This window comes from Cebus imitator, unplaced genomic scaffold (genome assembly GCF_001604975.1).
Source record: "Cebus imitator isolate Cc_AM_T3 unplaced genomic scaffold, Cebus_imitator-1.0 Scaffold8, whole genome shotgun sequence".
Lineage (NCBI taxonomy): Eukaryota > Metazoa > Chordata > Mammalia > Primates > Cebidae > Cebus > Cebus imitator.
In genome coordinates this window covers 8,929,204-8,946,162 of record NW_016107323.1, presented here as the reverse complement: position 1 = coordinate 8,946,162, position 16,959 = coordinate 8,929,204, and the positions used below count along the sequence as shown (strand labels likewise).

The window sequence follows — 16,959 nt, the reverse complement described above, 5'->3', positions numbered from 1 at the left end:
GCCAGGCTGGAGTGCAGTGGTGCGATCTCAGCTCACTGCAACCTCCCCCTCCCAGGTTCAAACAATTCTCCTGCCTCAGCCTCCCAAGTAGCTGGGACTACAGGCGCGCACCACCATGCCCAGCTAGTTTTTGTATTTTTTGGTAGAGACAGGGTTTCACCATGTTGTCCAGGATGGTCTCAATCTCTTGACCTCATGATCCACTCGCCTCGGCCTCCCAAAGTGCTGGGATTACAGGTGTGAGCCACCATGCCTGGCCTATGCCTTTATTCTTAAGAGAATTGGTTTGAGTACCCAAATTCCATATTAGGCTACTTCCTGCAGGCTTTCTTTGTGGGTTTTTTGTATTGTTGTACTTTTTAGAATGTAGTAATAGAGATAAAATTCTATTATATACAGTGCTAATAAGGAACTACTCTATCTATTAGATGAATTTTATAGCAAATATTGCTTGACAGGAAAAAGCTGGCTTTTGGAAATCTTTTTGTTCTAGAGTGTTAACTGACTTGGTATATATTATTATATGATTGATAATGTCTTAAGACATTTCTCACATTTATTCTTTTCACAGGTGATAGATTATACTTGTCGAGTTGGTCAAATGGCCCTCATTTTCTCAAGGTAAGATTTTTTTCTTTACTTCTTAGCAAGGTGTAGACTCTCATTATCCTGGTGTTCAGATGGGAACAAATAGGACAATGCCCTTTATTTCCGTTGTCACTCCTAAGTCCTCACAGAGCCTAACTTAGAAGCAACAAATATATGTTAATTGGTTCCATTTTTCCACATTGAATAGAAAAGTAGTTGATGTTATAGATTTGGGTGTTAGCTCCAATTCTGCCATCAATTCTGTGTGACCTTGAACAAAATTTCTTTGGTCTTTGGATCACTTACTCTTTTTTCTATATCATAAAGAGTTGTAATAGACAACCTTCAGGATCTCATCTACTTTATAACATTGGGTAAGAGTGTTAGGATTATAGAGTCCAGAAATGGTTTGGATCTCACCTAAAGTGGTGGCCATATCAGAGTTGGTTTTAGACTTTTGTGACTTTTGTTCCTGGATCTTTTCCTCTTACAGGGAGCTGGTTGTATTTAGTTGGATAAAGAGCTGGCTATTTAAAGCTAAGCTTTGGAAAAGCTCCCAAGAAGGGGCCGATGAGAATGAGATTATTCCTGGTCAGCACAGAAAGTAAAACAGACTGCACACAGAACTCCTTCGCAGATTTTCCTTTCACTTTGACCCACTTGGATTTTTATCTGACCATACAGCTCCCAGAGATTATCTGTATGGTAGGATTCACTAATCTAGGTATAAAATTAATTCCCCACTGCATTGTACTTCCCTAGGACCTGGAAAAGAAGGAATACCAAAGGTATTTGAGGTATTTTTCTTGAAGAAATAAAATGTGTTATTTGTGGCGATTGGTGGGATAATATAATTGAGGGAAGAGCAGGAGAATATTCTGCAAAGGAGGAAGGGCATGAAAAAGACTGGATATTAGGGTGATACTTTTTTCCCCTCCCAGCCTGATACCTCTGCTATTGATGACACCTGTATTCTGTCTGGGCAATACTAGTGAATGTTTCCAAAACTTCAGCCAGAGCCACAAGTAAGTAAGAACTAAATGTATGATTTTCATGGCAGACTATACCTATTTGTTTCTATAAATAAGAGCTGGAAAAAGACTTTCTACATACATTCTGACCAAAGTGCTTATATTAGAAATGGGCTACGGAACAAGATGTAGTAAAGGGTAAAAATACAAAAGTAAAAGTGTAACACAAAATGGCAAGATAATGTGTCTATGGGAGAGTGACAAGGTATTATAGGCAAGAGTTAGCAAAATGATAAGTAAAATGACATGCTTATTAACTCTTGGTGAGCAGCTTTTTTTTTTTTTTTTTTACATCTGTAGTAGTACTCCTGTTTGTTAATTTTCTTCCTAGGTGTATCCTGATGCACTCACCACCATCATCCATGGCTGAACTCCTACCTTCTTCCAACACATCTGTCTGTGGCATACTTTATTTTTATGGTATCACCATTTTCCTGGGCAGCTTTGTACTCAGCCTCCTTACGATTATGGTATGGTACCACCCTACCTTCCTTTGTGGAGAGAAGGGGAAGTGAGGGGGGAATGGGCCAATATTCCCAGGACCTGGGAAAGATGGGGCAGAGAGGCACTTCTTGTTGTTCTAGAACTAAAAAAGTAGCTAGGAGATCTCGACATATAATCACTGCCACAGATTTTTGGACTTCTCTAAATCAGATGAGGAGAGAAAGAAAAGAGCTTGTATTCATTAGGTGAAAATATGCCCGCTCTACAACTAATATAGGCTTCATCAATCCCCTCTGGCCAGAAAACTCTTATGTGTCACATATATTCTTTTTTTGTTGTTGTTCTTTTTTTTTTTTTTCTGCATGCACTTAGGGCATAACATATATTCTTTATATAGACAGGATGACACTCTGGAATATAGAACATATGCTTCGATTTAATTTTCCAAATAATAAAATAATTTTCTTTTTTAAACTCTTCATTTGGCCATAAATTTGTATTTATGCTATGTCTAACTGGGGCTAAAGTGCTAAGTGGCTCATGAAGTTATCAAATACTCATTTGATATCATCAGGATGATGTACAATTATAATAATTAGCCAGAGGATAGTAAGTTACGTAACTGCCTCATGCAAAAGCAGTAAATGAGCAAATATCCATTTGTATTTGCCATATCTATTTTTCAGTATCGTTTTCTCCTCTTTTCATATTCCAGTTCAAGAATTATAAGGTATCTACTTGCAGATCAAATGTATCCCACTAATACTTGTGTACCAGATAGAGTAATGGGGAATTTCCTTTGACAACTCAGACATAAGTTATAGAGATGGAGTTTGGCTGGGCACAGTGGTTTGCACCTGTAATCCCAGCACTTTGGGAGGCCAAAGCGGGCAGATCACTTGAGGCCAGGAATTCGAAACCAGTCTGGCCAACATGGTGAAACCCCATTTCTACTAAAAATACAAAAATTAGCCAGGCATAGTGGCACACACATACAGTCCCAGCTACTCAAGAGGCTGAGGCATGAGAATCGCTTGAACCCAGGAGATGGAGATTGCAGTGAGCTGAGATTGCACCACTCCAGCCCGGGCAACAAAGGAGACTCTGTCTCAAAAATAAAAAAATTCTCTTAAACACACACGAACAAGATGGCTCAGTTCAAATCAGCAGCTTTGCAAACAGTACACAATGACTAGTTCATATCAAAATGGGTTTGATGGTTTATATTTGGAACTACCAAGAGAAACAGGTCCCAGACCTTGGCACCCTGCAGATTCCTGATTGCTTCTTTAGAATAGCCCAGGTTTCAGTGTAATACTCAGAATTAGCATTCTAGATTATTTAAAAATCAGCAGATGGTGAACTGATTCTTTTAGGCGTAAGTATTCTCAAACTCGTCTCCTTTTGATGCTTATGTAGGGAAAGAAGACTGTGTACATGGCTGAACTTGATTAAGTAATGAGGTTATTAACTTAGAGAGTAGATCTGGATTAGAGAAAAAGAGTCAGATTTGTTACCACGAGTGTTATCTAATTTATTTTCTGCAAAAAAACCGCATTGGAATTTTGAACCGATTTATATTTGTTTCATGAGCTAAACCTTATTCAGACAGCTGAAAGTAGAAAAAACAACCTTCCCCTCCCGGGTTCAAGTGATTCTTTTGCCTCAGCCTCCTGAGTAGTTGGGATTACAGGCACTTGCCACCATGCCTGGCTAATTTTTGTATTTTTTTTTTTTATTTTTGAGATGGGGTCTTGCTCTGTCTGTGTCCCAGGCTGGAGTGCAATGGCGCTATCACTGCTCACTGTAACCTCCACCTCCCGCATCCCAGTTCAAGCAATTTTCCTACCTCAGCCTCCCAAGTAGCTGGGATTACAGGCATGAGCCACCATGCCTAGCTAATTTTTGTATTTTTTGGTAGAGACAGGGTTTCACCATGTTGGTCAGGCTGGTCTCAAACTCCTGACCTCGTGATCTGCTCACCTCAGCCTCCCAAAGTGCTGAGATTACAGGCGTGAGCTACCATGCCTGGCCAAGTTTACTCTTAAGGTAATTTTTTCTCAGAAAAAGCCTGATCTCAGAAAGTAAAAATAAGAGAATGGGGTCATTCCTGTTGTGAGATTCTAAGAGAATAATCTTTTTAAAATGATAGGAAGATAGACCTGGGGCATTTTATTAAGCTTTAAATTAACTGCTCACTGCTATACTTATGTTTAGGTCTTACTTATCCAAGCCCAGACATTGTATAAGAAGTTTGTGAAGTCATCTGGCTTTCTGGGGAGTGAACAGTGGGCAGTGATTCACATTATGGACCAGAGAGTGCGCTTCTACCCAGTGGCCTTCTTTTGCTGCTGGGGCCCAGGTAGGTATCTTAATGAGAAAAGATGGGCAGTGAAGAGGGCAGTTATTAGATTCTGATCAATCAAAGTGGTCTCACCAAGAAGGATGGCTGCAAATTCCTATTCTGCTTGTAAAATTTGCATGGTCCCTATCCATATTTCCAGTTTTTACCAACCTCCTTAACTCCTTTTGCTTCTTATGTTTTAGAAATTAAGAGAATTAAACATGAGATGCACAATGATATAAAAGGAAGAAATATCGTGAGAGACTTGGAGATACTAACACCTGCACCTCCTACTATATAAGGTTATAGTGAGGATCAGATTGGATAATTTTTTTTTTTTTTTTTGAGACAGAGTCTCACTTTATTGCCCAGGCTGGAGTGCAGTTTTGCAATCTTGGCTCACTACAACCTCCACCTCCCAGGTTCAAGCAGTTCTCCTGCCTCAGCCTCCCAAGTAGCTGAGATTACAGGCACATGCCACCATGCTTGGCTAATTTTGTTTTCTTCGTGTGTGTGTGTGTGTATGTATTTTTTTTTTTTTAAGACAGAATCTCACTCTGTCACCAGGATGGAGTGCAGTAACATGATCTCGGCTCACTGCAATTTCCACTTCCTGGGTTCCAGAGATTCTCCTGCCTCAGCCTCCTGAGTAGCCACCATGCCTGGCTAATTTTTGTATTTTTTACAAAATTATAGTAGAGACAGGGTTTCACCGTATTGACCAGGCTGGTCTAGAACTCCTGACCTGTGATCCACCCTCCTCGTCCTCCCAAAGTGCTGGGATTATTGGCGTGAGCCACCACACCCAGCCTAATTTTTGCATTTTTAGTAGAGAGGGGGTTTCTGCCAGGTTGGCCAGGCTGGTCTCAAACTCCTGACTTCAGGTGATCCGCCCGCCTTGGCCTCCCAAAGTGCTGGGATTACGCCTGGCCAGATTGGATAATTTTTATGAAAAAGCTTGGGAAAATCTGAATTGATAGGAAGTGTAAATTATTACCTTCTTATAGTATATCCATTACTACACTATAATCTACAAAGTTTTATTATTAAAGACTAGAAGTTGGAGGCCTAAGACCCATTGGTTCGCATAACAGGTTAACCTCACTGATGGATTTTATTATGCCTGTTGTTTCCATGCTGATAATGCTCAGGCATGTGTATGGAGGAACCTGATACTTCAGGCAGTCAGGACTGACAAGAAGGTCTACACTTTGTGTATTTACAGCTGTCATTCTGATGATCATAAAGCTGACTAAGCCACAGGACACCAAGCTTCACATGGCTCTTTATGTTCTCCAGGTAACACCTTCAACATTCATTATCTCTGTTCTTACACCCTCATCCTATTTTCTCATATTACCTTTACTCGATAAGCACAGTTTTTTCCCTCAGAGTATTTATTTCTACATTGCAAAAGAGAAAATGTATTATTTACACTCAGTTATGAAGAATGTGAAAATTTTCTCAAAGTCGAAGTAGATGATGTAAAAGTACTGCCACACATCCAGAGCATATATATCTCTGGTCAATTTTATTTTACTGATGTGTTTTTAAGGAATGGACAGCAAAAATAAGATCTGCCAGGCATGTTCTTATGAAACATTGATAGTGACATGGTTCTCTCCCATCCAGAGTAAATTGAATGGGATAAATGAACTATTCTTGGTGAATGGTGGGGAGGGGATAGAATAATCCTCTCTTTTTTTTTTCTTTACTGACTATTCTGATGAGATAGTTTTCTCAAGGCTACTCTGGGAAATGAGGCAATAAGGAGAGGCATTGAAGCTACTTCATTGTTCCTATGTATATATTAAGAAATATGACCAACTCTCTGTCATCCATGATAGTGTAGTTTAGAGAGTGAGTTCAGGATGAACTAGAAAAAATATTTTAAAAACTGATGTCAGATCTTTATGTTTGAGATAGAGACAGTATAACAATGCTTTATGAATAAGGGAAGTAGGAATTATTCCCTGGATCTCTGAAAACCTGAAGCATGGGCTGCATCACCCCTTCATCTCCTCCAGGCTCTAACGGCAACATCCCAGGGTCTACTCAACTGTGGAGTATATGGCTGGACACAGCACAAATTCCACCAACTAAAGCAGGAGGCTCAGCGTGATGCAGATACCCAGACACCGTTATTATGCTCACAGAAGAGATTCTATAGCAGGGGCTTAAAGTCACTGGAATCCACCCTTACTTTTCCTACCAGTACTTCCACCATTCTTTGAAACTACAATATTGGAACATCCAGGAACTGGAGTTATTCTACACTAATGGATTGGAAAGAATTTTGGGAAAGGACATCTTAAATCTTTTCTAACTATGCTCTGAACTGCAGAACTGAAAGGAAATATAGTGCTATTGTTAGTAGTCATTCTAAATGAATTGGTAGTATCTCTCCAGTTATTCCCAGATTCACTAGTGATCTTTAAAGTCTCCTCTGTCCAGGGAGAGGAAGACACTTTTCATCTCAGAGATAGACTCATGTTACCTTGATATAGATTAGATTTGTCTAAGTCTCTTCTAGAAAAAATAAATTTCAGATTATTATTTATATGTGTCATTTCAAGGCTTTCTACTCCATGGTTGCAGGGGAAGTCAGGGTAGGGGTATGCAACAACTAACTCAGGTCTTGCCATTGCTGTTACTCTCTCTAAAGTTGGACACAAAAATCCTGGGTTTTTATTCTGTGAAGAGTTTTGGAAACTAATAAGAAACAAGGACAACTACTATCAAATAAGTGATAGTGGGACCTTTAGACCCACCATATCTAAGTCTCATTACGTTCAGTTCTGTTCTAGGACTTGAACAATAGGGATCACGCCACTCTAAAATACTAAGGCTAATCTTTTGACATTACAGGGACAATAAGATTTAAGAGAAATAGAAACTAAAAAAAAATCTAGAAATCAATAACTGTTAACTTGCATTTACAAGCAGAAGTCCAAGGTTGGTTTCATTGTGTTCAATTTATCAATGAATAAAGTTAGATTGAACGATGTGAACAACTTGCCATTTTTCTAGGTGAAAATGGTCTAATATCAATTTCACATCGTTCAGCCTAATCGTTAAGTGCTAAATACATGTTTATAGGATAAATGGGTGAACAAGCAAATAAGTGACTTATAGGTAAAATTTAAATTTTTTGGAAAAGAAAAAAAAGACTGCAGAGTTTCATTCAGGGGTAGGAATCTGTTTCTTCCTCTTGAATCATGTAGCAGTGATATTTGGTCTCTCCAGCTAAGTTGTGAACAAGGCCAACCTGAGTCCAGAGCATCATATAGTATGATGCCAAGACAAAGGGAAAGCCAAATGGACAAGGTGACTGGAATGATAATTAATCAAAACATCTAGACCTACTAATCTGATGATTACAAAGGTGGTCTTCTTCTCACCTGATAAATGATCTTAGTATGTCTGAGGCAAAATCTTTAAAATTGGGGAAATTGACTGAGAGTATTATAACGGAAGATTAGACAGGATGTTATGAAAAGTAAGTTACAGAGATCTTTCCAAAAGAGCTCTCTATAGAAATGTCAGGGGCTGGGCACAGTGACTCACACCTATAATCCCAGCACTTTGGGAGGCCAAGGTGGGTGGATCACCTGAGGTTGGGTGTTTGAGACCAGCCTGACCAACATGGAGAAACCCTGTCTCTACTAAAAATACAAAATTAGCTGGGTATGGTGGTACATGCCTGTAATCCCAGCTCCTCAGAAGGCTGAGGCAGGAGAATCGCTTGAACCCAGGAGGCAGAGGTTGTGGTGAGCCAAGATCGCACCATTGCACTCCAACCTGGGCAACAAGAGTGAAACACCATCTCAAAAAAAGAAAGAAAGAAATATCAGGGAGCTCAATGATAGCTCTTTCAGTTTTGGACCATGGACTTCATGGAAGTTATGGAGGGTAACCTGCTCTTACTCTGTCAAGATCATATCTTGAGGCTTCTCATTGTCCCAAAGATCCTGAGACCTGATTTCAGGATAGCACAAAACAAAAAAGACTGCCTCACCTAGGAAGCTGCATTAACTTCTTTTATTTTAAAAACGAATAAGCAGTCAGCATATAGAAAAATAGATGGAGGCACGAAAGAGTTCCTATATCCATAGTCCCTAAGGGACACCAGAACTAAGAAATCCAATTTTTTTTTTTTTTTTTGAGACAGAGTCTTGCTCTGTCACCCCGGGTATAGTGCAGTGGCGTGATCTTGGCTCACTGCAACCTCCACCTCCCGGGTTCAAGCAATTCTCCTACCTTGGCCTCCCGAGTAGCTGGGACTACAGGCGCCCACTACCACGCCTGGCTAATTTTTGTAGTATTTTAGTAGAGACCGGTTTTTCACCATGTTGGTCAGGCTGGTCTCAAACGCCTGACCTCAGGTGATCCACCCACCTCGGCCTCCCAAAGTGCTGGGATTACAGGCATGAGCCACTGCACTCATGCGTTGACCAGAAGTCCAGCTCCAGTTCTTAAAAGGTCCTTTCAGTATCACTTCATATTTGGCCTTATTACCAGAAAGTAATTAACAAATGTTTTTCAGGTTTGTTCATTTTGCTGTTCCAGTGATTTTTTTTTGTATTGATAGTGTCTTAGATTGTCTACGGATGTAAGCAAACAAAAAGATAGTAGGAATGAGAAGTAATAAGCAGCTATGCAAGACTCAAATTAGGATTATCAGCTTTTTGTGATACTGAGAGTCAGAGGAGATATGTGGAGCTGGGCCACTGTTAGACTGCCTCCTAATCCTTAAATTCTCATGTGGTAGGGGTATAGCTGTAGACAAGTGCCAGTTCTTAAAATTGTTATAAACAACCTTCCTATGACACTTGACCAGGTTGTAGTCATAGTGGAGTACTGTGGTACCTAAGCAGGATTGATTGATACAGATCTTTTGTGGACCACATGGGGTTCCATCCTTTACCTCCCTCCCATCAGACCTGTCTGTACTCCAACACCACATGTCCTGCATGGGAAAATGGGTAAGTGATGTTTTTCAGCATGTGGTATCTTTAGATGTTTTCACATAGCAGTTTCTCACATCTTACACGTTTGGCTTTGTACTTGCCAAAAACTTTAGACAATCCTTTAGACTCACTGCCAGTTTCCAAACCTATCCCCCTTGATAATGATAATTTCCAAGCAGCTCGTGTGCCCTTTCCAGAGATTTTAATGCACTGATTCTCTAGGCTTCTGCACTGGCCCTGGTAACAATAACCTTGTTCTTTGCAAGGGCTACTATGCTTGTATATATCTGTGTGGCACCACTCAGAGGTGCCATCAAAGTGCTCTCAGAGGTCGTATTCACCTACACTGAAGCAGCAGGGTGTGGTTGCTTTTAGAAATTTGCAGTGTCTACAACAGAATCCAAATGCACAATCTGAACCCTTCTTCAGCCATTGTGAGGGCAGACAACAGTGATCCCTTTCACAATGAAGAACATTGCCACACTTGCATTCTTCTCCTTCATCACTATCTATTTCCCACAATATGGCTTTCCAAAGGAGCTTTGGTGCTCAAGTTTATTAAACAGGCAGTCCTCTCTGAGCCTATGCAAAAATGAATGGAAGCAGTGGAAGCTTCAGTTGCTGAAGCCCATATCTATAGTAATAAATTAATGCATAGTACAGGTACAGAGGTTCTGGCCATTACACTTTTAGGCCATGTAGTCATGTTTCGTTTCCAAGTTGTGGCCAAGCTCATGAGCCATGAGAGCTGCAAAGTGGGCTTTATCTTCATGAAAGAAAGATTCAACACTCACTGTATTCGTAGCTCTACAGATACCACTGAGAAATGCATAGCCCTGGTACTTTCCAGGATTTCGACCAATGATCATATGAGTAACAACATGTTTCACCTTTCTCAGAGGGATCCAGCCGGTCTCTCCAGCAGTTAAAAATTTGAAATGTTTTCTGCAGATTCAGGGACGTTTGCACTAGCTTTCTTTCTGTCTATATCTTCTAACTAGTCCATATATCTAACCAGCAAGTACTATTTAGCTCCCTATTGTACCACTTGGCCAGCGTGTGGACATCTGTTACCATCTGTGTAATGTTGGTCACATTATATTATTCCATTTGTAACTACTTATTGTCAACCACAATAAACATTTCTACATATTTGGAAAGCAGCCATATATGGGGCATGTGTTCTCTGGGTTCTGTTCTGCTCTGAAACCTGATTTCAAGATATGCTGTAACCCATATGTTTAAATTTGTTTGAGGTATTTATAGGCTTGATGTCAAAGACAGTGCCATGGAGTCAAAATTCCCTTTGGCACTGAGTAAGTGCTGACAGTCACAAAAGAATCCAGGTCACCTGTTGACTCTCCATTATAGTAACAGTGATCCTATATAAAAGGCAGGCCCGAGCTCTATTTTCCATTTTTATGTGTACAGATAGGGAAGTTTTTGACTAACAATCCTTAATTTTGCTTCATATTTAATAATATTCCATTTTCTCATATTAACACATAGGCCACCTTTTCTCCTTTTTCTTCTAGTTCTCTGAATATCATCCAGTTTCTAGGATGACTATTTTTTAATAAAGAGATTTTTTCCCCCATTCTCAGACACCCCATCTCAGGATTCCTGGATGAAAAACTATTCCAAGGCTAGGCGTGGTGACTCACACCTATAATTCCAGCACTTCAGGAGGCTGAAGTCGATGGATTACTTGAGGCCAGGAGTTTGAGACTAGCTTGGGAAACATAACAAGACCCTGTCTCTACAAAAACTTAAAAAATTCGCCAGGCATGGTAGCATGTGCCTGTGGTCCTAGCTACTCAAGGAGGCTGAGGCAGGAGGATTACTGGAGCATAGGAGTTTGAGGTTACAGTGAGCTATGATTGCACCATTGCATTCCAGCCTGGGTACCAAAATGAGACTCTGTCTCAAAAAAAAGAAAAGAAAAGAAAAGAAAAATTGAGCTGGTTTTACAGTGTTCCCATGTATCTCCTCTACCTCCAGGGAAGATTTATCCTATTATTAGCATATCTCATTAATGTGGTGGATTTGTTACAATTGATAAACCAGTACTGATACATTATTATAAACTGAAGTCCACAGTTTAGGGCTCACTCTTTGTGTTATATAGTTGTATGAGTTTTTACAAATGTATAATGTCATGTAGCCACCATTGCCTTGTTGTACAGAATAGTTTCACTGCCCTAAAAATCCCTTGTGTTCCACCTATTTATCTCGCCCTCTTTCTCTCCAAACCCCTGACTTTCTCTATAGTTTTGTGTTTTCTAAATGACATATATTTAGCATACAGTATATAACCTTTTCAAGCTGTCTTCTTTTAGTTGACAATATGCATTTAAGCTTCCTCCATGTCTTTTTTTTTTATCATTTCTTTTTATCACTGAATTACATTTTACTCTGGATGTACCACAGTATGTTTATCCACTCACCTCTGAAAGCAAATCTTGCCAACTGAAGGGCATTTTCCAGTGTTTGGCCATTATGAATAAAGCTGCTATCAGCATTTGTATACAGGTTTTATGTGTACATAAGTTTTTGAGTAAATACCTAGGGCATGATTGCTGGATCATATGGTAAGCCTATGTTTAACATTGTAAACTGCTAAACTGTCTTCCAAAGTGGCTATACCATTGTTCAGTGGATTAGAGTTCCTAATGCTCCACATTCTAGCCAGCTTTTAGTATTGTCAGTGTTTTGTGTTTTAGACATTTTAATAGATATCTTTTGTTTTGTTTTGTTTTGTTTTTTGAGATGGAGTGTTGCTCTGTCGCCCAGGCTGCAGTGCAGTGGCGCAATCTTGGCTCACTGCAACCTCCGGCTCCTGGGTTCAAGTGATTCTCCTGCCTCAGCCTCCTGAGTAGCTGGGACTACAGGCAAGTGCCACCATGCCTGGCTAATTTTTTGTTTTTTTTAGTAGAGAAGGGGTTTTACCATGTTAGCCAGAATGGTCTTGATCTCCTGACCTCATGATCTACCTGTCTCAGCCTCCCAAAGTGCTGTGATTACAGGTGTGAGCCACCTCGCCCAGCCTCATTTTGCAATTCTCTAATGTCATATGATATTGAGAATGTTTTCATGTGCATATTTGCCATCTGTATGTTTTTGGTAAGATGTCTGGTCAGATCTTTTGCCCCTTTTAAAATTGGATTGTTTTCTTATTGAGTTTTAAGAGTTCTTTGTGTATTTTAGTTACAAATCTTTTATCATGTATGTATTTTCAAAATATTTTCTCTCAGTCTATTGCTTGTCCTTTCATTCTCTTAACAGTGTCTTTGACAGAGCCGATTTTTAAAATGTTATTGAAGTTCAACTTATTATTTCTTTCATGGAACATGATTTTGGTATTGTCTCTTTGGCCAGGCGTGATGGCTCATGCCTGTAATCGCAGCACTTGGAAGGCCGAAGCAGGCGGATTGCTTGAGCTCAGGAGTTCAAGACCAGTCTGGGCAATATGGCAAAACCCCATCTGTACCCAAAATACAAAAAATTAGCTGAGTGTTGTGGTCTGCACTTGTTGCCCTAGCTACCCAGGAGGCTGAGGTAGGAGGATCGCTTGAACCTGGGAGGCAGAGGTTGGGTTGCAGAGTTGAGATGGTGCACTGCATTCCAGCCTGGGAGTTTTATAACTTTGCATTTTACGTTTTAGTATATGATTCATTCTGAGTCAATTTTTGTGTAAGGAGTAAGGTCTGTGTCTAGAATCCTTTTTTTTTTTTTTTTTTAATGTGGATGTCTAATTGTTGCAGCACCATTTGTTGAAAAGACTATCTTTTCTCCATTAAATTTCCTTTGCCCATTTGTCAGAGATCACTTGACTGACTGTATTTGTGTGGGTCTGTTCCTGGATTCTGTATTCTATTTTATTGATAAATTTGTCCACTCTTAACACGAAGATCACACTGTCTTAATTACTATAGCTTTATAGTTAATTTTGAAGTCAGATAGTGTCAGTCCTTCAACTTCATGTTTCTTCAGTATTGTGTTGGTTTGTGATTTCCATATAAACTTTAGATTCAGTTTGTGTTCACAAAATAATTTGCTTGGCTTTGGATTGTGATTGCCTTGAATCTGTAGATCAAGTTGGGAAGAACTGACATCTTAACAATATTGAATTTTCCTAACCATAAACAGGAAATAATGTAAATGGTATTATGGTTATAATTTCACAGTTTTACTTGTTTATTGCTAGTATATAGGAAAGTGATTGATTTTTTTATATTAACTTCATGACCATAACCTGCAACCTTGCTATAATCACATCTTAGTTCCAGAAGGGTGTTTTCTTTTTTGTTTTTGCTTATTCTTTGGGATTTTTCTATCTAGATAATTATGTCATCTTTAAGCAAAGATAGTTTTGTTTCTTCAGTCTCAATCTGTTTGCCTTTTATTTCCTTTTCTTGTCTTACGATGTTAGCTAGGACTTCAGTACAAAGTTGAATAGAAGTATTGAAAGGGGTCATCCTTCCCTTATTCCCAATCTTAGTAGAATGCATGCAGTTTCTCACCATTAAGTATGATGTTAGCTATAGGTTTTTTTATAGAGAGATTTTTTTTTATCAAGTTGATTTTTTTTTATCAAGCTCCTCTCTATTGCTAGTTTGCTGAGAGGTGTTATTATGAATATGTGTCAATTTTGTCAAATGCTTTTTCTGTATCTACTGATATTATTATGATTTTTCTTCTTTAGCCTATTGATATAATAGATTAATTGATTTTGAATGCTGAACCAGCCTTGTATACCTACAATAAATCCTACTTGGTTATGGTGTGTAATTCTTTTTATATATTGATTCAGTTTGCTAATATTTTATTGACAATTTTTTCATCCATGTTCATAAAAGATATGGTCTGTAGTTTTGCTTTCTTGTAATGTCTTTATCGGGTTTTTTGTTTGTTTGTTTTTTAATTTATTTATCAGGTTTTAGTATTAGGGTAATGCTGGTTTCACAGAATGATTTAGGAAATGTTCTCTTAGTTTCTGTTTTCTGAAGGAGATTGTAAATAATTGCTGTCACTTCTTAAATGTTTGGTAGAATTCACCAGTGAACCTCCATCTAGGCCTGGTGCTTTTCTTTTTTGAAAGTTACTAATTATTCAATTTTTAAATAGATACAGGCTGTACTAAGATGATCTGTTTATTTTTGTGTGAGCTTTAACAGATTGTGCCTTTCTAGGAATTGGTCCATTTCTTCTCATCAAATTTGTGGTCATGGAAGTATTCCTAATATTTATTATTGTTTTAATATTTATGGGATCAGTAGTGATGGCCCCTGTTTCATTTCTGATATTAGCAATTTATGTCTTTTCTAGTTTTTTCTTGGTTACTTTGTCTAGATGTTTATCAATTATATTTATTTTTTCCAAAGAAGCATACTTTGCTTTCATCGCTTTTCTCAATAGATTTCGTATTTTCAGTTTTATCGATTCCAGCTTTTATTTTTGTATCTCTTTTCTTCTATTTGCTTTAGGTTTATATTGCTTTTCTTTCTCTAGTTTCCTAAATTGAAGCTAAGATTATTGATTTTAGATGTTCTTTCCTAATATGTTAATTCAGTGCTATAAATTTCATTGAAGTATTGCTTTCACTGCATCTCACAAAATTTTGATGAGTTGCATTTCAATTTAATTCAAAATACTTTAAAATTTCTCTTGAGACTTCTTTGACCCATGCATTATTTATTTGTTTGTTTATTATTTCTGAGATGGTCTCACTCTGTTGCTCAGGCTGGAGTGATCCTCTTCTCTCAGCCTCCTGAGTAGCTGGGACCACAGGCACATACCATCATGCTCAGCTAATTTTTAATTTTTTTGTAGATATGGGGTCTCCCTGTGTTGCCCAGCCTGGTCTTGAACTCCTGGGCTCAAGCAGTTTCACCCCCTTGGCCTCCCAAAGTTCTGGGATTACAGGCATGAGCCACCATGCCTGACTGATCCATGTGTTATTTAGAAGTATGTTGTTTCATCTCTAGATATTTTAGGATTTTCCAGCTATCTCTCTGTTACTGACTTCTAATATAATTACTTTTTTATGAAATTTATTTTTTATATTTTAAATTGAAATAAAAATATCCGATTTACTATCTTCAGCATTTTTAAGTGTATAATTAATAAATTTTTTTTCAGAAATAATTTCATTGTGGTCTAGGAGCATACTTTGTATGACTTATATTTTTTAAATTTTGCTAAGCTGTATTTATTTTATGACCCAGAATGTGGTCTTAGGGAATGTATCATATGAGCCTGGGAAGAATGTGTATTCTGTTTTTGGTGAACGAAGTGTTCCATAAATATCTTCAATTATCAGCGACCTTCCATGTTGTCTTAGTGGAGGTGGGAGTGGGTATAACATTTCTGGTGGTTTTTTTTTTTTTTTGTAGTGGTGAGGTTTCACCAAGTTGCCTAGGCTGGTCTTGAATTCCTGGGCTCAAGAGATCTTCCCGCCTCAGCCTTCCAAAGTGCTGGGACTACAGGAATGAGCCACCACACCTGGCCAGGTATAACTTGTTAATTCTCCACTGCTTTCAACATAAACCACTTCTATATCCAAACTCCCAAATCTATCTTGGGAGTTTTTATAGCTTCCCTAACAGGATTTTAAACCTAAGGGAGCAGGCCTTTACACTAGTGTCAAAATTATCTCATTGTTCCATTTGAGTATACTCTAAGGTCCTTCCTCTATCCAGAGATTTTTATTTCTTTTTTAAAAAAATAACAAATAAACTGTTCTTTTCTCCCCTGTGGCTTGTAGGATAAGCCCTATTCTCTTAAGTAATCCAGGTCTTGACTTCTAGGAACATGACTCTCCTAGCCTCTGAAAAAAGCACCTCCACCCCCACCTTTCTTTTTTTCTTTATTTTTTTGAGACAGAGTCTTACTCTTGCCTAGGTTGGAGTGCACAATCTCAGCCCATTGCAACCTCCGCCTCCCAGATTCAAGCAGTCCTCATGCCTTAGTCTCCCAAATAGGTGGGATTACAGGCACGAAACACCACCACCAGTGATTTTTTTTTATTTTTAGTAGAGACAGGGTTTCACGGTGCTGGCCAGGCTGTTAAACTCCTGGCCTCTCGTGATAGGCACACCTCGGGCTCAAAAGCACAACTCCTGTTTTGTTTTGTTTTGTTTTGTTTTATTTGTGAGACAGAGTCTTGCTCTGTCACCCAGACTGGATTGCAGTGGTACAATATCAACTCACTGCAACCTCCACCTCCCAGGTTCAACCTATTATCCTGCCTCCACCTCCCAAGTAGCTGGGATTACAGGCGTGCATCACCACACCCAACTAATTTTTGTGTTTTTAGTAGAGACAGGGTTTTACCATTTGGCCAGGCTGGTCTGAAACTCCTGATCTCAAATGATCCACCCTCCTCAGCCTCCCAAAATTCTGGGATTACAGGCGTGAGCCCCTGCCCCCGGCCATAGACTCTTAATAAATCAGATATCTCTACTAAAAATACAAAAAAATTAGCCAGGCATGGTTGCAGGCCCCTGTAATCCCAGGACTCAGGAGGCTGAGGTTAATTAATTTGAATTCCATTCTCTCTCTTTTTTTTTTTTTTTTTTTT

At 38.9% G+C, this 16,959-nt stretch overlaps 1 protein-coding gene and 1 long non-coding RNA gene across 9 annotated transcripts in view; one reads left to right on the top strand and one right to left on the bottom strand.

Annotated features, from left to right (window-relative positions):
* The window catches only part of TMEM116 (transmembrane protein 116), a 93,231-nt gene extending 86,264 nt beyond the window's left edge, over positions 1-6,967 (top strand). For all 8 annotated transcript variants that reach the window (XM_017542767.2, XM_017542814.2, XM_037743641.1 and 5 more), the window contains 6 exons: positions 572-621; positions 1,530-1,613; positions 1,951-2,089; positions 4,281-4,425; positions 5,633-5,706; positions 6,435-6,967. In XM_017542767.2, coding sequence (XP_017398256.1) covers positions 572-621; positions 1,530-1,613; positions 1,951-2,089; positions 4,281-4,425; positions 5,633-5,706; positions 6,435-6,641 — 699 coding nt within the window. In that variant the 3' untranslated portion in view covers positions 6,642-6,967. The remainder of the gene's footprint in view (positions 1-571; positions 622-1,529; positions 1,614-1,950; positions 2,090-4,280; positions 4,426-5,632; positions 5,707-6,434) is intronic.
* Positions 6,968-12,537: 5,570 nt separating this feature from the next.
* Positions 12,538-16,959, bottom strand: part of LOC119473322 — a 13,721-nt gene continuing 9,299 nt past the window's right edge. Inside the window, exon 3 of the long non-coding RNA XR_005202525.1 lies at positions 12,538-12,549. This is a non-coding gene — a long non-coding RNA (uncharacterized LOC119473322). The remainder of the gene's footprint in view (positions 12,550-16,959) is intronic.